At 43.3% G+C, this 25000-nt stretch overlaps 1 protein-coding gene across 2 annotated transcripts in view; it reads right to left on the reverse strand.

Annotated features, from left to right (window-relative positions):
- Positions 1-6892: 6892 nt before the first annotated feature.
- Positions 6893-25000, reverse strand: part of arhgef40 (Rho guanine nucleotide exchange factor (GEF) 40) — a 46840-nt gene continuing 28732 nt past the window's right edge. For both annotated transcript variants that reach the window (XM_037112083.1, XM_037112082.1), the window contains 8 exons: positions 24112-24201; positions 21978-22184; positions 18933-19112; positions 18634-18811; positions 16609-16716; positions 12826-12935; positions 10149-10192; positions 6893-10011 (listed from right to left, as the gene is read on the reverse strand). In XM_037112083.1, the coding sequence (XP_036967978.1) occupies positions 10166-10192; positions 12826-12935; positions 16609-16716; positions 18634-18811; positions 18933-19112; positions 21978-22184; positions 24112-24201 (900 nt within the window). In that variant the 3' untranslated portion in view covers positions 6893-10011; positions 10149-10165. The remainder of the gene's footprint in view (positions 10012-10148; positions 10193-12825; positions 12936-16608; positions 16717-18633; positions 18812-18932; positions 19113-21977; positions 22185-24111; positions 24202-25000) is intronic.

Here is a 25000-nt window from a genome sequence, read left to right on the forward strand (position 1 = left end):
TGTCACAAAATCCTGCTTGTACGGGTCACGTCTTAAACTCAGATTGAGGATGGCCACAGATGAATATGAAAACAGTCTTCTGGTGTCAAACATGCATCACTCTGCACAGTCAAGGTCAAACATCCAAGTGACATAACAATAAGCAAAGGAAGCAGCTCTGTGGGGGGTCTTCACTACCAGTGACCCCTGTCACATTAGAGTCAGTGTCCCTGTGAAGACACTGATCAATGCAGCTTCAAGTTTAACTTAAAGGCACAATCCGCAACTGGTGTTCAGCACTTTGTGTGTCAGAATTTAAAGGCGCACCAAGCAGGAACATAATGTCCTGTATCGACTCAATCGATACAAATAAATCCCTCTCAATCATCACTCATGATCCAATATCACTCAAAATTTGTGCGGCTGTCTTCACCTCACCACTCTATGCCATTCGTTGGTTTGTGGCCCAGATTACACAAAGACTACTGAACTGAATTTCACAAAACTTGGATGCAGGATGAATCCGAGCCCAGATTAGAGTCCCTTAACTTTTAGTGCGGATCCAGAGGAAATGGAGACGGGACTCTTGGCTCTTGTGTGTGTGTGTGTGTGTGTGTGTGTGTGTGTGTGTGTGTGTGTGTGTGTGTGGATATTTTAGTATATTTCTCAGGGAATTATGGATTTAGATGAAAAATCAGGTGTGTTCAAGTGACTGCGAATGGATGCAATTTGATGATTGAATAAAAGGGATTATTGGGCCTTGACGGAGGTTTGCATTCTACTAAGTGACTTTCTCTCTAGGCGCTATAGATTGTGGAGAAAGAAAGTGTTGATCGTTGAGCCTCACAATAACACTTGGCGGCTCTTAAGGCTCATTTATGCTCGGCATTCGATGCAGATACCCAGAGGGCCTCCAGACTGTCCTCTGCGTTCATTTCCGCTGTGTTTCTGCACCTTTTTCCAAATGCTTATGCATACGGGCCAACACGTGTATCTATTATTGTAGGTTAAGACGGCACAAACGAGCCTTAAACCGGAAACGTCGCAATTTGGCGACTATCAACTGTCTTTCCTCAGAACTGCTTCCAGCTCCCGGTGTGTCGACAAACAGGAAGCCGGTAAATCCAGCGAGGCGCATCTTTAGGATTCAGCTGACGGGAAGGAGCTCGACTGTAAGCGACGGACGACACGAGTGAAACGTTTACTTTACAGAGCTGAAAGAGGGAGTTTTCTTCACCACATCTGTGGCTTTTATCTGATTCCACCGAACACCTATCTTGATCTAGATTTGGGACATGCAGCCATAATAAACTCGCAGGAGATGGCATCCTATCATTGCTCAGCCAGCAGATAGAGTCATTTAAAACATTTAGTTAACTGTTGATTTAACTCAAATATTGTCACCAGATCTCCGAAGCTGAATTCATCGACTTCTCCTGTTTTGTTTTGTTTTTTTACACGCAAGCGGCCCGCATGAGCGAGTATTGGGCGCCGTGCCGTGCCGTGCCGTGTCGTGCCGTGCCGTGTCGTGCCGTGCCGTGTCGTGCCGTGCCGGGCCGTGTCGTGCCGTGCCGTGTCGTGCCCTGCCATGCGAGGGTACACAAACAACACAAAAGCAGGGAGTCAGATCCACAGTACGTGGGGCCAGGATGCGCATGGAGAGCCGAAGCCCACGCGCCCTCTTCCAACGCCACCTCTTCGCCTCTTTCAAAGAGTTCCAGAGTGAGATACAGAACATGTTGAACAACAAAACGCCGGCTGAGTGATCTTGTGCACCGTTGATACCTCACCAGCACATCTTCCCTTTACTTCACTCTCACACTTGAGCTGATTCTCTTCCACAGAAGAGCAGCTTCGGTGTGGATTTCGATCCAACCTCCACCTCTATGTGTCGGCCTCTCCTTTTGGGCCTGGCGCGTAGAAGAAATATCACTTAATTGTAAGTCTGAATGTTCCTCGGGCTGAAGGCCTCGGCTTTAACATTTAAATGCGATGTGCCCGAGCGCCATGTGAAGGTAAACGTTGGCTGGGAAAATTCAAATGTCTTTGCTGACGCAGAACATATCTCCTGGATCAGCCATTGTAAGCCTGCTATTGTGTGTCTGAGAGTGACTGACTAAGTCTGTGGCATATGTGCGGTGCATGCTTGTCTCAGTGTGTGTGTGTGTGTGTGTGTGTGTGTGTGTGTGTGTGTGTGTGTACACGGTAAATCATCGCGTGTGTGTGTATGCATGTGTGTCAGGACATTTCGCATGTCAGCAGCATCTATATACGTGTGAAAAAGTGCATATATGTGCGCTGCGAGTGTGTGTCTCGCCCTCTCCTGTGTGTGTTTGTGTGTGCGTGTGTGTGCACGCTCGCGGTACATATGTGTACGTGTTTGCTGCTGCCACAATGGCATCATCACCCGCCCCTGACGCTTTGATTGTTTTCTCCGCCGCAGCAGAAATGCACCAATTAATATTCAGAGAGTGAGTGAGACAGGACGCACGCGACGCACGCACGCACACACACAAACAAAACACAAAAAAAAACAAAAAAAGAAAAAAAAAAGAAAGAAGAGAAAACAGCCGGGAGGGAGGGGAGGGGAGGGGAGGGGGGGAGACGAGGAGGGAGGTGTGAAGGAGAAAGGGGGGGGCAGAGGAGATGGCACAGAGAGAGAGAGAGGGGGGAAGAATTGGGAGAGATGAAATGAAAGATGAGGGGAAGCGTGTGTGTGTGTGTGTGTGTGTGTGTGTGTGTGTGTGTGTGTGTGTGTGTGTGTGTGTGAGATGGAGTGAGATAAGGGTGGAGGAGCGAAAGGATGGAGGGAGGGAGGGAGGGAGGTGGGGGTGAAATCTGATAGATGTTTGAGTAAAAACAAGGAGAGGGAGAGGAAGAAGTGAGGCTGAGGTGGGGTGAGGAGGAGAGGATCAATATGTACATATTCAGTGAGATATGGTGGGAAATCAATTGAGAGGGGAGGGGAGGAGGAATTGATTCGGGAGGAGGTGGCGGAGGTGAGGCGAGGCGAGGCGGGGGTTTGTGGGGGGAGAAGGAGACGACGGAGGAGGAGGAGGAGGAGGAGGAGTGCAGAGGTGGAGTGATATGTGGCTACGGCTGCTGTCCTTTTTGTCGCAGTGTCAGGGTATTGATACTGTAATACACTCCACACACACACACACACACACACACACACACACACACACACACACACACACACACCCACCTCCACCTCCACCCCACACAGACACACCATCACCCCCCATCACAATGCTGCCATGACAAAGGCTGTCGCGGCGACGCCTACTGGCACAATGCAGCCACAATACAGAGGGCACTGAAGCATCACACACACACACACACACACACACACACACTCACACAGAGAGAGGGAGGAAGAGAGAGAGCAGGCCGGAGAGAGAGAGAGAGAGGGAGAGAAAGGGGTGGAGAGATATAAGGAGGGAGAGGTGGAGATTAAGAGGGAGGGAGGGAGGAAGATGGATGGATGGAAAAAGGGGGGAGAAAGAAGATGGTGATGGTGATGGAGATGGAGAGGAAAAGAGGGAGGGGATTGATGGAGATGGTGATGGAGATGGAGAAGGGAGGGAAGGAAGGAAGGATGGATGGATGGAGGGAGGTGGAGGAGAGATATGGATAATATTACATGTGTACAATGCCGGAGGGTGTGTGCCCATAGAAACATGTTTAATAGCTTTTATGATTGCAGGGAAGGTTGTGTGAGGTGCGCTCTTTATTTTCTTTCTGTTTTTTTTTTTTTTTTTTTTTTTTTTTTACGACACAGTGATGTATGCAGTGCATGTGTGCAAACAACATGGTGTTTATGGCGTAGCGTGGCTCCATGTTGGATGCTTACGTGTTTATGTTTATACCGTGTCTAGACGTCGTGCACGAAGGCGTATCCATGTGCACAAACATGCGTCCATACGTTTTGTTTTTTTTTTGTTAGTTTCTTGTTTTTTTTATGATTAATCTGTTGGGATTTTTTTTATGTGATGTTGTTAATGATCAGCGTCGTGTTTTATTCATTTCACCCACTCTGTGTGGTTATTTTCAAAGGATGTTGAGAGAATCTCTTATCTCCAGATTGTCAGCCCCATTTCCAGATATTCAGCAGTGCATTTTATCAGTTTCACATCTGCTTGGTTAATCCACAATCGCTGCCTTTACATTTTAACTATTTTTGTTGTACTGTATGTAGGACTGCAACATAACCTGCACATAATTTCCACAATCAGTCATTTGGTATTTAAATTGTCAACAAAAATGGGGAACATGCTCATTGGAAGAGCTCAATGTGAGATCTTTAGTTTGCTTCATCTGTCCAACAAACAGCCCCCAAAAAGTCCAAAGACTATAAAACACTGAACTAACAGTAGCCACTGTCACTCCCCAACACCAAACTCATCACAGCAGGGACTGAGGAGTGATGGTGGTGACTTCCCTCGTAGACAAATGTAGATTTAAAGCCTACAGGTGGATACTGGGGTGGAGTTTAAACGCTTGTTAAACACTGAATGAACAGCAGCCATAAAAGCAGCGCTATTAACGGTTAAAAGAAATGATGGCATAGCTTTCAGGCTCTGATCTTGTCACTCCCCAAACACCAAAGTCAAGGTAACAGGAGTGAGGGAGTGATCACACTATTATTATGATTATTTTTGTTGAAAAAATGTTTCCCAAGGCCCAAAGTGATATGTTTAAATTGCTACTTTTGTCCACCCAACAGTCCAAAACCAAAAGACTCTTCATTAACTATGATCAATGGCAAAAAAAGCAGCAAATGTCTGACATTTTTGCTTGTAAAATGACTGAAACGATTAATCAATTATCAAAATGGTTGGCGATCCATTTTCTTTCAATCAACTGATCGACTGATTGTACCAGCTCCAGGTGTCAATCTGGATTATATTATATTATATGTTTTGCTGCAAATAATGTGTGCGCGACAAGAAAATATGCCGACTGATTTTCTTTCAATCGACTTATCGATTAATCAATTAATCGTTGCAGTTTCAAGTGCAAGTCTGAGTAATAATGTCTGTTCCGCTGGTGTAAAATAGGAACCCTACTCAACAGATGTTTTACATTTTTTCTTGAAAAATTAAACAATTAATCTACTACTTAAATAGTAGGTGACTCATTTTCTTTCAATCGATTAATCAACTAATTATTGCAGCTGTAAGTAAGTCTGGGTCAAACTATATGTTCTGCTGTTGAAAAATAATAATTATACTCAGCAAATGTTTGACATTTTTTGCTTGAAAAATAACTGAAACAATTAATCAATTATTAAAACAGTAGGTGACTAATTTTCTTTCAAATGATTGACTGATTAAACAACTAATTGCTGCAGTTTCAAGTGTAAGTCCCGGTAATACTGTGTGTTCTGCTGCTGAAAAAATATCGATTCTACTCAACAGATGTTTGACATTTTCCTTGAAAAATTAGTGAAATGATTGGCAACAAATTTTCCTTCAATCGACGAATCGATTAATCGATTACTCGTTGCTGAAGTCTGCACTGAAAAGATTATTTCGGCTCAAGTAAAGTGAAAAAGAAACACACATAGGTCTCGCTTTAGACCTGACATCTGCGTTCACACAGGGGTCATTTCGGTGGCGGACCGCTCCTCACTGCTTTAAATCATTTGTGTCAAACCGAAGGCATCAAAAATAAAAAATAAAAACACACACACACACACACACACACACTGCCTGCTTTGACCTCCCTCTGCCTAAAATGTCTGCGCCGGCATATTACTGTATCTCCCCTCAACATGCACTCTCATTTACAAAAGAAACGCTTGGCTGGCTGCCTATAAGTCAGTTTATCCGCGTGAGATGACCAACGTCCCTCTTTTTCTTTCTCCCTTTTTCCCCCCTCTCACTATCTCATACAGTGTGTGTGTGTATGATCTATAGTTGCCTGCCTCCCTCCCCTCTCCTCTCCCTCCCTCCTCTCCCTCCCCTCCCTCACCCTAACCCTTCTTAATATGATGTAAAAAGCTAATCGCATGCAAATGTCTGTTGTCCCGGTAACCGGGCCTGAAAAATCCCTTTGATGTTTCCCCCGACTCATTCTCTTCACGTTCTCTTTGTTCGCCACAGTCTCGCTGCTTTGTCAACATCCCCCCTTTTACCCCGCTCGCTCTCTCTCCTTCATCCATTCTGCAGCTCTCTCGGCCCGCTCTTAGTTCTCTCCATTAGGAAAAAAAAACTTCTAACTCTACTTTGTGTCTCCCTCTTTCTATAAGCCCCCCCCTCCTCTATTCTTCCTCTCTTCCCCCCCCTCCCCCCTCGTGCTCCTGCTCTCCCCTTGACTGTGCCTCTCTGTCTGTCTGCCCCTTCGCCCTCGCTCATTTCCCATCATTCCCACCTACTGTCTCCTGTCCTTCTCCTCTGTCGCTCCCTTTCTCTCTCCCCTCAGTTCTGCCCCTTCCTGTCCCCACCTCCCTCCCTCGCTCCCTCCCTCCCTCCCTGCCTCCCCCCCTACACTCATTGCCCACCCTTTATCTCTCATTCCTCTCCCCCTCACATGCACAGATGGACACACACACTCTCTCACAACTGCCCTCCCTCCTTTCAGAGAATTTGATCCCTGGAACTATTTGATATGGCGCTGCACTGTAGTTATCTAATCATTCTGGGTTTTTTTTTTTTTGTTTTTTTTTTTTTGCGCGAGGCCCGGTGGAAGCGGCAGCACAGCTGGCTTTCAGAGGCGAGACCCCACTCATTATAGCCTGTTCGAGGTTCCGAAGGTTACAGGCCTCATTTTGAGGTTAGACCTGCTAAAAAGGTTCAAGCGCAAACCTCTCAACCCGCCCGCTCCGCCGCCTCCTCCTCCTCCTCCTCCTCCTCCTCCTCTTCAATCCCCCCTCGGAGATGTTTGCATCCAGTTTTCTTTCTTTTCTTTCTTTTTTTTTTTTTTTTAATTCGACACAGAGGAAAAAAAAAAGTAGTACAATGATCAAGTAAAGCATGACATGCATTTCCAACATTCCACATTCTTTCCAAAAAATGTAAACATCAGGCAGAGTGTGTCGTAGCAAAACGGAGCGAGATGGGGGGACAAAGGTCTCTATACATTAATACTGCCTTGCTGCGGCGTTACAGAAGTGAGGAATACTGCATATGACAATCTATACCGCAGCCAGAATGAAAGATGGTGTTCATTACATTGCTTCCAATATAACGCAATGTACCAAACAGCTAAAGGCTATGAGGTGTGCGAGGCTTCTCCAAGCCAACAAATTACATATTGATTCAGAAACGGCTCAATAGCCATTTGCAATTTTTGAAATTTTGAATGCAGATATGCGGCGAGCTGAAGTGTGATCGCAGCGACAAACGGCTGCTGCAGACACAAGCTGAACCCCGACGGGTTCATGTTGTACCTTAAGCATGATGGTTTGATGGTTTTACTGCCGACAAGAGACATGAACTACAGCATCAAATGAAATGTTGAATCCTTTTATCTACTTTTTGTTATTAGAGTTTTGGTAAGGTTAGCATGTTGCATTAGCTTTGAGATATGATCTCTTGAAGGAAAAGTTCAACACTTTTGGTTTTTCACTTTGTTTTCCTGCCAAGACCTTGATAAGAAGACTGATACCACTCTCATGGTCAGTATGAAGCTAATGCCAGCAGTAGGTTAGCTTAGCTTAGCATCAAAGACAGAGGTGGAGTGACCAGATGTGCAGGCTTGGCTGGGACTGTACCGGGTTCAAGTCCCAACAGTGTCCCAGTTTTCCTGATCTTTCACATTTAAAATAGCAATTACACTATTTAAGTGTGGCCTGTCAATCAATCAGCATGCCAGTCAAGGCTGCTGTTGACCTATGAGTAATGACATTTGCAGCTATTTCTGTGAGAACCTGTCAGTATGCTAACTGTTAGCTGTCAGGCTGAGGAGATAGTCAGACTTTTGTGAAGAGCACCAGGAGGGTAACTTTTTTCCACTTCATAAGCACTGAAATATTGTCCCCATCATGATGAAAACACTTATGGTGCATGCATGACAGATACATGTGTGTTAATGGGAGGTACACTTGAGGGTCCCGGTTTGGAGGTTTTGAAAATACAGCTAGCCTAGCCAAACTATTATGTTAAAATTTAAAGGTCCAATATGTAGCGTTACAGTGCCTCTAGTGGTGAAGTTTCAGGTTGCAACCAACCCTACGCCGCAGTCTGACGTAATGATTGATCATAACTGTGATTGGCCTGCGTGGTAGCGTCACATTTTCTAGCCTCTCCAGTGCTTAGCAGCGGTGGCAATGCCAGGGCCATAGTTTTGCTATAGTTTTCCCAGTAAACACACCGCACTATTCGGCTGTTGCAGTCCCTCCTAACCAGCCGACTGCTGCTTTTCTGGGGTTACCCGGTCTTGGTTCACGCATAAACGCTCATTACAGCGTGGACCACTTAGGTAAGTTACGGCGTCGGCTAGAGCCAACGTGCAACCATAAATCAGATTTAAGGCCCTGTATAAACATAACAGTGCAATCTGATGATAATAATGCACTATAATAATAATACACTGCCCAAGATTTCTGCTAAGTCCTCCACACTGGACCTTAAAAATCTATCCCAGGACATCATAATGGCTCCGTCTCAAGAATTTCATTCAACTGGCCTTGAAGATCTCACTGTGACTACTCCAAACTACGATCTTCAAGCTCAAAACGCCATAGACAGAGGCGAACCGTTTTCCTTTGAGCGATTCAAATCTGAGTAAATTAGCTCTTTGAGAATAATTGGAAGTAGTTCATGTCTCCTGGCCCGCGAGCACAAAACCAGTAAAACCGGCGGAACAGATCCACCTTTCTCCATTATATGGAGGAAGCAGTCCAATTAGGGAAAGCTCACACAGAATGTAACATACAATGACTTTTTGTACACAAATCAACATTGCACAGACACCCATTTTTATACCTTTGGCATTAAGAATATGGCATCTTATATTTAAAGGTAGAAGATTCAGTTCAGTATCAGTACTCATCAGTACACTTCTTAAGGCACCATGTTGCTGACATAAGTTATACTTGTGAAAGACTAAATACCATTTCGCCACTGTTAATATGACATCATTAGCTTCAACAGACACAGAAACAGAATGTATAGCAGTCGGATATAATTCTGCGAGAGCTTCATCATCGAGGCAACGCTTACTGCAAAGAGTCCAGATGCAACCTTGCCCGGCGTTGATTTAGCCACTGTACCAGGCTCTAAAATGGCCTCAGTGAGTGTGTGTGAGCATGTGAATAATGCTCCACTGTCTTATAACAATAAGAATGACTGCATGTGTTGAGAGTGTGTGTGTGTGTGTGTGCCTCATTTACATAGATGCAATCACACCTAGCCTATGCCACGCATTTTTACACAGGCATGAGGGAGAGAAGAGGAGAAAAAAAAAAAAGCCTACAGTACTCCATTCAGCGTTATGAAAATGACAAAGTACATAATACATTCTAAATCTGCAATCCTACGGTGGATTTACGCTCTGTGTATCACTTCCTGTTTATTATCAGATGCTGGAGCATGTGATGCGTACAGTCAGCCAGCCAGGCAGTCAGTGGTTCAGACCAAGTGGTTTGGCCTAGCGGGGAGCCGCGGGGCAGACAATGGCCGCACTGTGTGGCTGAAGTGCCTTTGGTGTCAATGACTCTGCCAGCAACTGAGACTGGCAGATCCAAAATGGCGGAGTGCAGAGAGCCCTGCTGGTGCTTGTCATGGTTTGAACAGGGGCATTTTTGATCCGGGGGTAGGCTGGGTAGGCAGCTTTCAATCGGGAGGGGCTCGGGGGGGGAAGTGATGCAGTAAGCTACTGCTCCGGCTAATCTGCAGGCATTTTTTTTTTTGTTTGTTTCAAGGAGGTGAAGGGGGCAAGGAGGGGGGGGGGAAAAAGGAAGGCCCTTTGGGAGAAGTTCAAATAGAGTCTGAGGGTCCCCCCATTTTGTCTTCATGCTCCTCGAAGTCCAGTCGCTCAGAGGTGCAGATGAGATGATCGGGGGAAAAAAGTCCAGTTTCTGTTCTAGAGAGACACGAAGAAGTTGGATATTAAATTTTATTTCGGGGACAACAAGCAGTCGGTAAAAAGGTGTGAAGTGAGGGATGCGTTGAAAAGATGAGAGCAGATGAGAAAAAGGACAAAAGAAACATGTTACTTACTCTTATTGAGATGACGGTTACACAGCTGTAGAGGGAGACTGACTCTGAGGGAAAGGAACGAGAAAAAAAAAAACACAAAACAGAAACAGTCACATTTTTTAATTCCGCACCAAAAGCGTGTGTGTGTGCCAAGGCGTGCGCGTACGTGGGCGCGAGCGGCAATCCTCCCTCTGTTGTTGAATATGTGCATATCGCTGTCTGCGTGTTTGCCCTATCTGTTTGGGCTGCGTGTGTCCGTCTGTCTGTCAATCTGTTCCCGGCGCAGTCTGTTTGCCAATCTGTCATATTCTGTTTGCTAGATAAGGAGATTGAGAGAATGTGTGTGTGTGTGTGTGTGTGTGTGTGTGTGTGTGTGTGTGTGTGTGTGTGTGTGCGCGCAGAGCAAATTCATTTAAACCGCGGTGATGGCAGGCAGGTATTGCTGTTTTCTTATAGCTGAGAAAGTGCGCACACACACTCACATACACTCTTTACTTTACAAACATATAGAATTGATTTGGCTGTTTGGGGGATCTCAGGCGTTAAAGGTGAGATTTCTGTTTTGCCCACAATGAAACAACAAGTCCTTTCTTACGACACATGAAAAGAGAGACAAGTTGTAAAAAACTGTAAAAACCCAAATGGGCTTTTGAATGCTCCCAGCCCATAAATATCAGGCAAGTTGCTGTTAACAGATTAGAAAATGACAAATTCCAGGCATCTGAGGTTGAAGACACTGACCATGTGTGAACCTCTGCCGCATGCCATCCCTACTTTCTCTCCCCTGATTCCTTGTCCCCTCCCTATTGAAGGCAGCCAAACATTCTTGAGAAAATATTTGCAGAGGTAGACAATCTACTAAGTGTTTTTTTTTTTTCATCACATATTTGCGCCTTCATTAGACGACACCAGCAGACAGACAGATGGAAGGAAATGAGGGGAGACACAGATGATGGTGATGATGATGGCGTCTTAACCTCTAACCCACAGGAACGCGCTCAGTTAAGTTGTTTTTTTTTTTCTTTTTTTTTTCTGGGATTGCTTTGAGTTGCTTCTGTCCATAAACGACACAGAAGAAAGCTAGAAGCGAATTCAAAACCGAAAAAAAGTGCGGACACATAAAACAAACCAAATAAACAGGAGTGACCAAACTTTCCCTGGAGGGTCAAAACTGGAAATTATGGCGGGGCCACAGGCTAAAAGTGGACGGCAGTTGTACATATTAAAAGAGCATTGCATATATATATATATATATATATATATATATATATATATATATATATATATATATATATATATATATATATATATATATATATATACACATTTTGTTTCTCCGTCTCATCATCTTCCTCTTTCCTGTTTGTTTTCAGGTTGGTTGCAGTTACACATCGCTGTGTTTCTGTGTGTTCGACCACTAAAGAATTCCCATCCCTGCTTCTAATTATGCAACAAGAGCCCGCGTTCTTGTTCACACTCCAATATCGCTCCTCTCTCGCTGCGACATATTGGCAACATATGTCCGCACTCAGCTGACTCTCTCACGGCAACGCCCGCTGCCGCACGCCAATCAAAAGTGGATTGGCTGCCAGCTATTTTGATAATAATTTGAAAATAATTGGCAGATTAACGGATAATGGAGGTAATCATTAGCTCGGAGTTTGGTGTTTGGGGAAGCCTGAGCGCGATGCTGCCATGTCCTGCTACCGTGGTGCCCTCTGTTCATGAACAGTTCCACTGGGCCCAAACCACCACAGCACTGTTTCACTGCCTGTAAGGAAAGTTAGTGCCATCACTCCTACGCTCCCTGGCGTGGTGGCTTAGATTATTAGGGAGTGACGGAATAAGAGCCTGAAATTTAAGTCCCCTCCACTTCAGCATCCACCTGTAGGCTCTGGATTGTTGCCCTAAAAGTGTAAGTAACTTCGGTCCCCACTTGTGCTGTGCTGAGTTTGGTGTTTCGGGAGTGACAGAATCAAAGCCAGAAAGCTCAGCTGTGTTGGTGTTGTGGCTGTAGTTCACTCAACATTTAGTGAGCCCCAGTTCACTCCAGCATCCACCTGTAGGCACTGAATCTCTGAACCTGCCCTACGAGGGAAGTTAATTCCATCACTCCACACTCTCTCTGTGTTATTATTTTGGGGATTGACAGAATCAGAGCCCACCGTTAATACCCGCTGTTTTTTCTGGTTACTATTCATACAAATATGTCATGAGCTCCACTCCACCCCAACACTGACCTGTAGGCTCCGCATCTGCGCTGGACCTCAAGGGAAGCTACTCCCCAGTCTCTGCTGTGCTGACTTTGATGTTCGGGGAGTGACAGAATTGTTCTTTGTGTGAATCAGAGCCATGATACCAAATATCAGAGTTCTAAATTCTCATAATGATCTATTCGATTCGAGTTGGCCGACTGACACTGGTGACAAGCAGTGCATGGTGTGAAGGAATGCAGTACTCATCAGTAGTTTCTACCACGTCTTTCAGCATGTTCAGCATGGCAAGCTCCACCCTCACAGCTCTTTGGCCTTTATATAAGTCGTGTCAGGGATCTTATAGGAAATACAGATTGAGTTCCCTAAAAGAAGACGTCTAGAAAAACTTCAATCTATATTTATCTGTATTGGGTTGATTCTGCATATGAAAATGTTTTCACCATCTTTGGTATCGTGTGTTGTGTAGGTACACCGTGACCTACCTGGGAGTGACATGTTGATCCGGAGCTTCTCCTGGGGTCCCTCCCAGACGCCGGGGATCCCCCCTCCTTCTGACTGCCCACCGAGGAGGAGTCTGAGCAGCTGCTGTGGACTGAGATGGGGAGAAAGATGTGTGGTGAGGCAGGCGTTTAAAGGTTAACGTGCAGTAAATCTCGCAGGTGTTCAGACGCTCATTTTTTCCAATGTGTGATTTGCTGTCAAATGATGATCCCGCGTTCAGGAATCATCGTAGCATAATGTTTCCCCCGAGATGAGAAATGGGGAGAAACCGGGTATGGGAGACAAAGGGAGAGGAGCCAGAGAGAGGAGGCATTTTGCTCATCCTGTTCAATGAATTTCTGACACTGTGTTCTGTCCCGGAGGACAATTCATGCATTGAAATCCTGAGCTGCTGCACTCAATGAGACACCTGGTGAGCAGTATGTGCATTACACCAGGCCGTGAATGGGAAATCACTTTGGCTCCAGGGCAGCAGCGGCCTTTGGAAACCGGATGGGGGGTCTGGAATCTGAGGAATTATGTTTCAGATTGTGTGTTTTTATTTAAATTCCTTTTTTCATCGTCTCTCCGTGTGGAGCGACCTTGTTTCTTAAAGGGGAACTCACACACAGGTGTTGTAATGTGATTCTATAAACGGCCAGTTCGTGATTGGAGTGTCCCGGGAGGTATTCTGAGACAAAGATGAGTTTACGTTCCTTCAGCCTGCCTCTTATGGTTCAATCTTCCTCATTTTGCAGGTGTTGTTCTGATATATTCAACAGGGATTCATTGTGAACCTGTTGCTGATTGTGTGTGTAGGTGGAGAGTGTAGTAATGTTGCTGATAGCACTGAGTATTATCAGTGTTAAGTGGGTTTTTTATGGACTTGTAGAGAATTGGAAGGTTGCTCTTAATTCATATCAATGCCGGGACATTGAACAGAAGCTTTAGATTGCTGAAAGCGATCAAACTTCATGGTGGCACAATTTATTTATATTTTTGTATTCATTTATATCTTTTTAGTTAGCATTTTATTTGTGATATCCACAGTGGTTAACTAGTTTTAACTTTATTTTTTGCCATCTACTATAGTTCTTTCTTACATTTTATTCCTATATTCTTGTTTTTGTCTTATGTTCTTCTCATTTTATTCCCATGTTACGTGTCTTTTTTTTTCTCATATTATTGTTTCATTCTTACATTCTTGTTATTCAGTTCCTACTTTCTTGTTTTTTTTTTTCTAATGTTTCTTTTATTTTATGTCTATATTGTTTGTTTTTTGGTCTTATGTTCTCATTTTATTTCTCATATTCTTGCTATTCTACACCTATATCCTTGTTTTATTCTGATATTCTTGTTATTTTATTTCAACAGTCTTGTGTTTTGTCTAATTTCTTGTTTTACATTCTTATATTTCAATCCCTATATTAGTATACTTATATATAAGTATTGGATTAAATGGTGATGTGAAATATAAAAAATGCGTCACTCATAGTGACTAACTGAGGAAGAATTGTCACTCAAAGTTTCGATGCTTTCAGCTCTATAAGATGTTTTAGCATCTTTCAGCCCATTGTTTTGGTTTTTTTAACGGCTTTGAACTGTTCTGGTTCAGTGTCACCGCACTCATTAACTCAGTTTCTCACCACAATAGTTGTTTTCTGAGAATTGATTATAAAACCCTGTGCTAGGCTAACCGCTGTTAGCAGCTAGCTAACGAATGCAGTGCAACATTTAGCAGCTCATAGCCGGATGTTTTTCTCAGAAGTTGATGGGAATCCAAAACAGGGTTGAAAGCAGAGTGGACATTGGACTAACCCATTGCGCAAAGGAACAAAAACATGATTTCTTAGCAGTGCTAACGTTGCTACGTGTAACGTTAAATGGGAAACTGTTTGTAAACACGCCATTATCAAGATCATGAGGTTATAATGAGTCGGTGTTGAGTATACGACTTGTTCCGCTTCCCACTAGCAGCCCCAAAAATCAATTAAATCAAATATTCACACATATTTTCCACCGCTGGGGCACGTGGCTGCGTGGTAACTACAGCCCAAATCACACATTAGATAACTAGACTGAAGTTCAAAGCAATAAACCATTTGACGTTCCACCACGTTATGCGTTTAATGAGACCAAACTGAGTAACCAGTTTTTTTTTTTGCTATTTTAATTAACGCTTGATCAGAGTCATTTAGCAGGAATTTACGGAGCGATAACACGATAAGGAAACACTGTGATGATTATTATCCTGCTGAAAGTCAGTTAACAGTCGCGTTTTAATTATCGCCAAGAGAAAAGATGCAGGAAATGTAAGATAAAGCAGTCTGTAAACAGCGCTCCTTATGTCTGAGATGGATGTGTTCCTTAAATAGCGATCGTTTATAGATACAGTATAAGATGACAAAGCCACAGTTTGAGCGAGACACAGGACCGAGGGCTGCGATGGGATTTGATCACAGCAGAAGTAAAAATGTTTCCACAGTCGAGCCTTTTTGACTACACCGCATATTCTCTGCAGGCATGTCACAGCTCCTCAAAATTTCTCAGTGTGAGACAAAAATCAGAAATTCATAGAGTAGCCCGGGGGCGCGAGATTGAAAAAAAAAAAATAACAAAGACGAAAAACGTTATTACCTTGTCACATGGGGAGATACACCCAAGACCCGTTTTGTTTTTTGGTGTCTGCGTCTCAGAGCCGCATCACTTCCAGCTCCAAAAAGCAGATTCTGAACAAACTAGTAATCTAATCTGGTCACACAGAACCGAGTGACTTCCTGAAGGATTGGATTGAGCTTCAGACCTTCTGTGTCTGTGAGGCGAGAGGGTTTCATATTAAAACTCTATGTCGAACTGCTGTCTCTCGTCTATCACTCAGGTTTTTTTTTTCCCAAACACGATCACGTTTTCTTTGAGATTAAGTGTTCAGGCTTTAATGTTAGTAGATATCAGCTCAGTGTTTGGCCCCAAAGTGGAGTTATGAGAGGAGAAACTGCAGGTTCAAATGCCATTTTACTTTTTTTTGTTTTCTGTTATACGTATTCTCTCAGACTAGTCATCAACTAGAGAGGTTTCATGGTGATATCTATTAGTCCATATTCAAAATGCTTTTTTTTCTCACTCTCTGAGCCAGAATTCTCCACCTCAGTCGCACTCACATACACCACACTTTCCAGTTTTATTCCCTGACATATTCTAAAGGTTCATCCCGAGGGGTTTGTTCATGTATCATTCATAGTGTGAATTATAGAACATTTCATTCATGAAAAAAACAAGGCGAAAATAGTTTTTTTTATGGCATTTCTTGATTTATGGAGTGATAGAAGTGATCACACGAGAGGTTTGAACCTGGTTTTATCAAATCAATGCAAATCAGTTATATACGTTATGTGTGTTCTTGTGCATGTAAAATAAATTCCTGAAGTTCTGCACCGACAGAAGCTCCTCTCTCCCACAGAAAACACTGCTCCTCAAACGCCTCACGAGTAGTCCCGCCTTTAAGTCAGTGACTTTGTGACATCACCCTGCGTCACATTGTCACACATTTGCATAATCTATGCTAGTTCGGCACGTAAGCATTGATTTAGCTCTGTTGTTGTTGTTAGCTGGTTGGCTCAGGCGTGTGTGAGCTGACCAATCAGAGCAGACTAGGTTTTTCTTAAAGAGACAGGAGTGGAAAACAGCTGAGCTAGAAAACTGATCTGTTTGGTGCACTAAAGCATGTCTTCTAACCCAAAGTGAAATGATTTATTGCAGCGTCGCTCGTGTATTTCTGTTGAGCTCACCTCTGTCAAGGCTGGAGATGGAGTCCAGCTCGGAGCCTGGAGTTCCTGTCGCGTCCAGCAGCAGCTTGCTGGAGATTCCCATGCAGAGAGATTCCTTCAGACACAACTCTGTCAGGGAAAATCAGGCAAAACAATTCAATCGCGTACAGAGGCCACATAGTGTACACAACTGCTATCGGAAGATGTTCTTTTATAAATCACGTTGTTGTGTAATGACTGGTGAGGTAAGAACTCGGCCTTTTGTTTATTGCTTTGTCGAGCAAGAACAATGTATTTGAACGCCGAGTAACAGTGCCTGAAATGTGTCAGTCCCTTTGTTTAATGCCAGCTGCAGTGGATCTTATCCAGCGTGATACTGTAACCTAAACCAGCGACAGGAAGCGATTGGGAGAGGCAAGGAGGTGGGTGTGATACGCGATAGCAGGCGGGTCCTCGTGCTCGGGAAGCTTGACATAAACACATTAAGAAATCAAACGGTGGATCGGACGGGTGCTGATCATTTTAGCTCTCCACGCACAGGAAAGAAAATAATCATCGAGGATCAAGTTACACAGCGAGGACACAGATTTGTCTTTTTTTTACCAGGGGGCAACTTAATTGTGGGTTCATGTGACTACCCCCCTTTTTCAAACAACTGTTAAAAAAGATGAAGCACAAACTTAAAATAGCTCCCTGCACAGTGTTTCGGACCGTGATTAGTTGTTCGCATAACAATGATCGGATTCAGGATTAAATATGGGAAAGTTCTGGCGGCTAATTATAACCTCCATCACGGAATTCTTCCAGAAATAAACAGGCACTTGAGCCAGAACTTATTATTTTTGGAAAACCACCATCTGACCTCACATTAGAAACAGATTAGCTGTGAAACTGATAGAGAGGGAACTGGTCGAAACCTACATTCAACAGCTGGAAGTCGTGTAGTGATTATAATGTATAATGTTAATGTTTGTTTTTATGTTAATTTGATCATTAATTTTTCCTTATTTTACTTGTAATGTATGAAGCTCTGGCCACTTGTTCTAGGTGTTTTACTACTTAACACCCCTTGTTTGCCGGGACCGTGTCCTGTAAAAGTAATCAGATACGAGATCATGACGAAGTCAACTTAGTTAATAATTTTGCTTTAACTGACTTGACAACTTCTTGTTCCTGGTGCCTACATTACCCACAATGCAACCTGAGCCCTGCCAGCTCCTTGGAAGAATCAGGTGTGTTAGTTAAGCTGGTAGCTCAATGTAGCCTTAAGACGCTAGCCTCGAGCAAAGATGAATTACGTCACTTCATTCAGCTTCCTTTAAAAAGGCTTTACACCAGGACCGTAAGTATAATATGTACTGGGGAGGACACATCCCGTAAATAAATTGATTCCAAACATGTAAATAAAATAAAATGCTGTGCTACAACAAGCAACGTAGCACTGCCTTTCAAAATAATCACTGGCAAATGTAATCATAATCCCAATTTAACGTAAAGACTGCAGTCTTCAGTGTGGTTTGTCCACATGGTGCTGCCGTACTCCTGCAGGAGACATTGCTTAACTGTTGCAGGCACACAATCAGTGTCAACAATGAACCGTCTCTCTATTTCCTTAATATTAAACATATTAAAAAGTAAAAAGTACAATGTAATATGCAGAGTTTTTATCTCGCAATGTTATGCTAGCTTCCTATCACAGCGTTAGCTACCTAGCTTAGCATATCTTTAATCTCTGCTGCTGGATGAAATTAAACAATTGCCACAAAAGTGCCATCTTAGACACCCACACGGTAGATAAAAGTTGATAAAATGCCCTCTGGGATGAATCGTATCACACTGGTGCCCCACCACATACAGCTGGTGCTCTTTTGATTACTTCCTTCCCTCCAACATCCTGAGTCTGCCACTGCTTCTTTCAAGTTGTGTCTGTCTTTCTTATTGGAACACGACTCGTCTGCGGCTCTGTGCAAAGTTTTGTGCGGCCTGTAATTCGATGAGGAGTTTTCTAAAAGTTGGAGGCGTCTGGGGTCAAAGGTCAGACTGTACCTGTGTTGTTGATGGCGTGTGTCCACAGCAGATGTGCAATGTCATGAGTCCAGGCCACCCTCTCCTCTTTGTCCTTCGCCTGCAGCGTTATGCAGTCTTTGGTTCGCGCCTGTCGGACCCACACTTCAAACTTCACTCCCTCCTCGCCCACGCTCTGAGTCAGACCCATCTCGCCCGTCTGCGAGGGGGGAAACAAATGGAAACCTCAGAGTAGTTTGCTTTCAGTGTTATCCATACAAAATGCTGAGAAAAGAAAAAGATTACATGAGCGTGTGTGTGTGTGTGTTCTGGCTCTGTACCTTGATGCTGTGCTTGTAGCTGTAGGCGACGCGTCCCGGGCCAGGGCTCTTCTGTTTGGTGAAGATGACGATGTGCTGGTAGAGGAAAATGCTCCTCACGCCCGCCCGCTTCCTCCGAGCTCCCCCGCACAGCGTCAGCTCGCCGTGCCGCACCAGCTCGCCTCGCTCCGCCACGGGGATCTGAAATCATGCAAAACAAACACGGGTGCGCGTTAATATTCGCTGATCTCCGCCCGAGGCCCCGGCTCAGGGCCCCCCGTCTGCACGAGATACCGTCTTAATTTCTATCTTTAGTCTTAAATTGTGGTTTAAATCCCCGTTTCTTCCCGCCAGCGGGTTGAAATATTCACTTATTTCCTCATCTGGTTACATTCAATTGTCATGAATAATGGACATAAATATTGTAAAAAGACAGATTAATATGAAACAAATGAAAAAAGGTCAATTTAAAGGACTAATAAAGCACATTTTGGCCTTAAAACACTTGTTTTCTGACATGTCTGCTATCCAACAGTCCTCTCTTTCAGCTCCACAAAATGTTTGATTTGCAGTGGCAAGACATTTCAGCTGAGAAGCCGAGTCAACAAAGAAAAAGGACAAAGCCAGATGATTATTGTGGCGCCGTGCATGGTGACAGACTGAATTCACTGTTCGCGGGGATGCTTTTCTTTGCTCTTGGATCTTTGCTCTAATTGGCCAGCTGACTCACGTCCTCTGTAACAAAAAAACAGATTTGACTTCATTGTTACTGTCAATTACAGGGTGACTTTGTGGCGTTGCTACGAGAGGCAGATAGAAAGTAAAATCTCACGTAACGCTCCTTAAAGACTCCATGCTAGACGTGCAACCCGGGGAAACGTGGATGCAACACCGGGCGAACGTTTTCTCGACCGTAAACCGGCAATAAAATCAGGAGGGCTGATGATTTACCGTCAACCCGTCACACCGAGCATTTTATTTTTAAACCCATGGAGATGTGTGGGGTCATGATGTGAGTGATGCTTCACACGCATTACGGACACCCACATCCACACCCACCCCCACACACACACACACACACACACACACAGACACACCTGAACATACATTTCACTTGGAGGGCTTTTGCAGCGCAATTTCAAGTAGCTCAATGGAAGCGTTTGTGCTGCCGGGGAGGAGAGGATGGCCTGTGTGTGTGTGTGTGTGTGTGTGTGTGTGAGTGGGAGTCAAACATTTGTCACGACTAGCTCTGAATGATACCGCCATGTCAGAGAGGCACAATACGGGGCAAGTGGATGTGGTGTTTTCTGACTTTTGGATAAAGGTTAAAGCTGTTTTTAAAAATCCATAACGAGAGCCGGAGTCGTTCCGAAGGTGTTCCCCCCTCGCAATCCGTGGAAGAAAACACCACTTTTTTTTCCCCCTTCACTTCCTTTTCCTTTTTATTGGCGTTCTGAGAAAGCAGCAAACCTCCAGGGCTAAAACGAACGAAACCAACTTGAATGACAGAACCGGCAGTTCCTTGTCACTTGAGCCCCATTTTGAAATGGCCAGAAATAAACATGTTTACAACCTCCACCACCAAATCTTTATATAACTCACTTGTTTTTAATTATATTAAGGCTTAAAGTTACGCATAAGCACAGTCTCTGCCATATAGCGTCACAGATAGCCACTAGCCGGCTAGCTAGCCAGACAATTAGGCATCATTTTGCAGGCCTCAGATCCATCCCGCTCCACACTTTCTGCCCATTTTTGTATTTGGCCAGACCTTACAGCACAATCCATTAACTAAAAAAAGTTGAAAATTGGAGCTGGGAATGATGATAATGACAAACCGTTCTCGCTAGGTTAGCCATTAGCCATCATTAGCTGTTACTGCAATAACAGTTTGTAACAACGCATTACACGGTATTTTGCACACACAAACGCAGAAGAAACATGTCCACAGATAGAAGTTGGACAGTCTTGTAGGAAATTCTGACCTCCCATAGGAAGCAGAATGAACCAATAAAGGGCAAATTCACCAATTTTACGCATGCCTTGGTGAGTACCACTGCATATGTGAAAAAAGGTATGAAGTATTTCGTGGCTCCAGAGGAAGCTGCATGTAATCTGATAAATTGCCTTCAGTGATGTCAATCAGTGGCTAAGTTGCACTGTGGGTAATGTGGGCATCAGGTTTTGAAAAGTCTAGCATTGCACTCCTACATCACTGTTGGATTAAGTATCAAAATCGATATAGCAAAAGCAGAGATATTTCTGATTCCTTTTTTGAAACCTGGCACCTATATTACCCACAATGCAATTTAGCAGCTGAGTGACATCACTGGTGGCAGTTTATCAGCTTACATGCAAGTTTCTCTGGAGCCAAAAAAGGCTTTATAAGACTTGTTCTTGCATATGCAGTCGTTCTCCCAAAGAGCTGTAAACGCACTTTAATGGGGAAAGTTGGTGGAGTTACTCTTGGAGTAGTTACTGGAGTTACCCTGTGCAAAAACTTGTTGGTGTTGTCACAGAGACTATGTGCATTTTTTATACAGTCTATGACTGTGAGCGACTCTGAGCGAATTTTCAGTTCAGATTTCCAAAAACACTGATTCTAAGGAGCAGAACTTTTCACACCTTTACAGTTTTCACCAGGATGTTGTGGCCACTAACACTCAGAAATTGTTGTTTCCTAATGCAATTAGATATTTGATAGCTGTAGGTAACAATAAAAATGGACTTCATGTAGTTAATGTGTTCCAGCAGTGGGGAAAAAAATTGCAGAAAATGCCAATGAGGTTCTGTTACGCACTTGGATTCCAAAAGATTCCCTTTGAGTCAATTTTTAAACATGGTTGACCTAAAGAAAAGCTTTGCTATTCAAAATAAAGACCAATAGATCTGCTTTTTTAATCAAGGATGATAATGAATAATAAAAGATACAAAAGCAGGAAAACACTTGCGTCTCTTCCGTCTCGCTGCCTGACCTCATCAAGAGTTAGTTTCTCTCCCTCTAAGAAAGGAAAGTGGGACTTGATTCACAGTTGCAGAGTCATAAACTGGGACAGGCATTCTCACCGGACATCCGACGATGAGGTCACTGGCCCGGAGGTCCTCGCCGTGCCGCTGGGCGTGTCTCAGAATGGAGAGGGCGGAGTCGGAGGCGGGGTTTATCCCTCCCAGCTCCTCCAGGGCCTCGCAGTACTGCTCCAGTCTCTGAGTGGGAGCCTGGAGACAGTGAGGGAAGGACAGAGGGGAGAGGGGGGAGGCGGGGGGGAGTTTGGACTGGGGAAGGAGAAGAGAGAGAAATGTTAGATTTGTAGAGGAAATGTTAGGACCCCCCCCCCCTTTTCTTTCAGGTTTACAGTTATTAATTGTGCTTGTTTCATGTATAGACGTTCAACACATTTGTAAACGCACTATTTCAACTGTTAGACAATATTGCCAGACCCCCTTTAAAAATTGCATAATTTCAGGTTTTGTTGAGTAAGGATAAACTTTAGAAAGTTTTGCAAAACAGCTTAATAAACAGCTTGAAAAACAGTTAAATTCTGAACCAGTCATGTCTTCGTGTTAATTCAGCATTAAATGCAACACATTAAGTTGTTTTTTTCCTTGTAAAAAGAGTCTGTCGGTGCATCCATGCAACAGCCTGTCAGGTCCTTCAAGTGCGTCTTACCCGCCGACATTCAGCAGCTGACCACACTGTTTCAACTGATGTCACCATTTACATTTATGGAATGAGACATTATTTTTGAGAAAAACAGTACAGTAAACATTAACTAATATGTGCTATGCCTGTGGCCTGTGGAGACAGTCCCCAGACTCCCTTAAAAAAATGTTCAATTTTGTAAGTTGTCAAGTGAAGACAAACCTATTAAACACAGTAAGAATCTGCTTATACAACTAATTCATAACTATTTGGGCTTCTTGTAAATTCAGCAGTTAATGTAATACATTCAGTCATTTTCTTCTCTTGTAAAAAGTCTCCGTTTGTTGCAGCATCGGTGTCTGCTTCCATGTCCAAAGTGAGTCTTACCTGCCGACAGTAGCTGACCGAACACAACTTTTATAACTGATGTCACCATTTACACTAATTTCATAAATGAAGAAAACATTTTATTGGTGTTAAACGTAAAATTTCACAAATATGGTAAATGGTAAAAAAAATATTGCTGACTTCTTTGTCATCCTTGCTGAAAATCCCCATACTCATACACATAAATTGTGCAATTTTGAGAGATACTTTTTTAACTCATGACAAATATAAAATGCATCTATCTTTGTGTGTTTTCTGCCTATTTTTGGGTGAGGAGCTCTTGAGGTCTGCTGCAATCACAAATTGTGACATCTGAAATCAGGATAATTATTGTTCTAGTCATTATATCTTGAAGTTGCAGGGAGCCATGCTTGGTTTTACTCTCAGTAGGTGCTGAAAAATACAAATATAATACAAGAATAAAGACATTTTAATGTGTTTGTGGAAGAAGTGGCCCCATGTGCCGCTCCTGACTTCATCAGCCATAACAATCATCACCGCCGTCATCATCATTCAGCCTGAACACTGCGTTTCATGTCCATCACCATCATGATAACCATAAACCCTCCCGCAGCCATGATCCACAACATGTTCCAAGCTGTTTTTTTTTTTTGAGCTGCTGCAGGACGGGACACGAGCTCACGCTGCCCCCTGGTGGCCGACTCTTAGAGAGGCTCCTTTGATGGAGCACTTGACAACTCGAATGTCGCCTCGGAGATCTTAAGCACTGTGATCTCTCCTTGTAAAATCCTCTCAGTAATCTCACGATGCCGTCGATGTATTAGTTTTAGTTAATTGTAGCTCGCGAGCTCAAATTACTTTCCCTCTAATCCGCCTTTAATTGGCTTTTCTAGTGTACATTAAACATGTAATTAGCTTTACTGTATACGGCTCTTTTTCTTTTTCTTTTAATTGCCGCCACTGTCGAATAAAACAACTTTAATTGGCTTGTGCTTGTGATGTGCTCCAAAACTACTCATAATAGTGTTCTCACATTGTGATTTAACATTTTTATAAAAAGAAATAAGGATTCTGTGACCCTGACACACTTTTATTGTGTGTATAGCTTAAGAGGAAAACTGAGTGCTTTTCTTTAATTTTGGAAGTGTGTTTACACGAGGGGGGAAACTGGTGAAAACGTCCGGATGCTTGCGGAAACGCGGTGGATCTAACCTTGAAGAAGTCGGCAGCCTGCGAGACCAGAGGAGAGTCCAGCTCCGGTTTGGTCCGGATGTAGTGGGAATACTGCAGAAACTGCTCCCGCTGTGGAGAAATGGTGGGGGAAAAAAAGAAACATAAGTGAGAGAAAGAAGGGTAACACTTCATACAACCATAGTAAATCTATAGTTAATTAAACATTAGTTAATGGTTATTTAACTGTTAACAAACAATTGTTGAAAAAGCTGTTTAACTGTTTGTAAACGGTGAAATAACTATTGATAACTGTAAATATACCATTTATTAATGATGGTTATTATAAAGGTACTCAAGTTCTGTTCAATTCTGAGGTCCATCCAACACTTTTACTTCACTATAATTCAATGCAAAATAAATACCAGCAATAATACTTGCAATCATATTAAACAATAAGGTTTTGTAGATCCCTTGAAATGTAGAAGTTACGAGCTACAAGCTAACCAACAGCATGTAAAGTCATATGTTCAAACTTCCAATCAAGACGCACAATTCAGTTAGTTTAATTATTTCATAACGTACACAGGCCAGCGGACCACTATGCTCAAAGTTGTCAAATTTAATTGTGATTTATTCATGATGTCAGCTCATAGAGTTAGTAAGTCCACCTTAACCACCTGCTGAGGTTAAACCCAGTGCTTCCCGTACATACAGTCGGATCTACGCGGGCGTACTGTCATACGAATTTGATAAATTTAGCTTCATTTTACTTAGACATTCATTTTCTGTCAGTCACACGCTACATTGTCGCACACTGACATTTACATAAATACATTAAACAAAATAAAACAGCTGACGTACATATTCATAATTATAATCCAAAAATACAAAATGTTTTATTCTGGCCACTCTGCTTTACTTTTGGTAC

This window comes from Acanthopagrus latus, chromosome 10 (genome assembly GCF_904848185.1).
Source record: "Acanthopagrus latus isolate v.2019 chromosome 10, fAcaLat1.1, whole genome shotgun sequence".
Lineage (NCBI taxonomy): Eukaryota > Metazoa > Chordata > Actinopteri > Spariformes > Sparidae > Acanthopagrus > Acanthopagrus latus.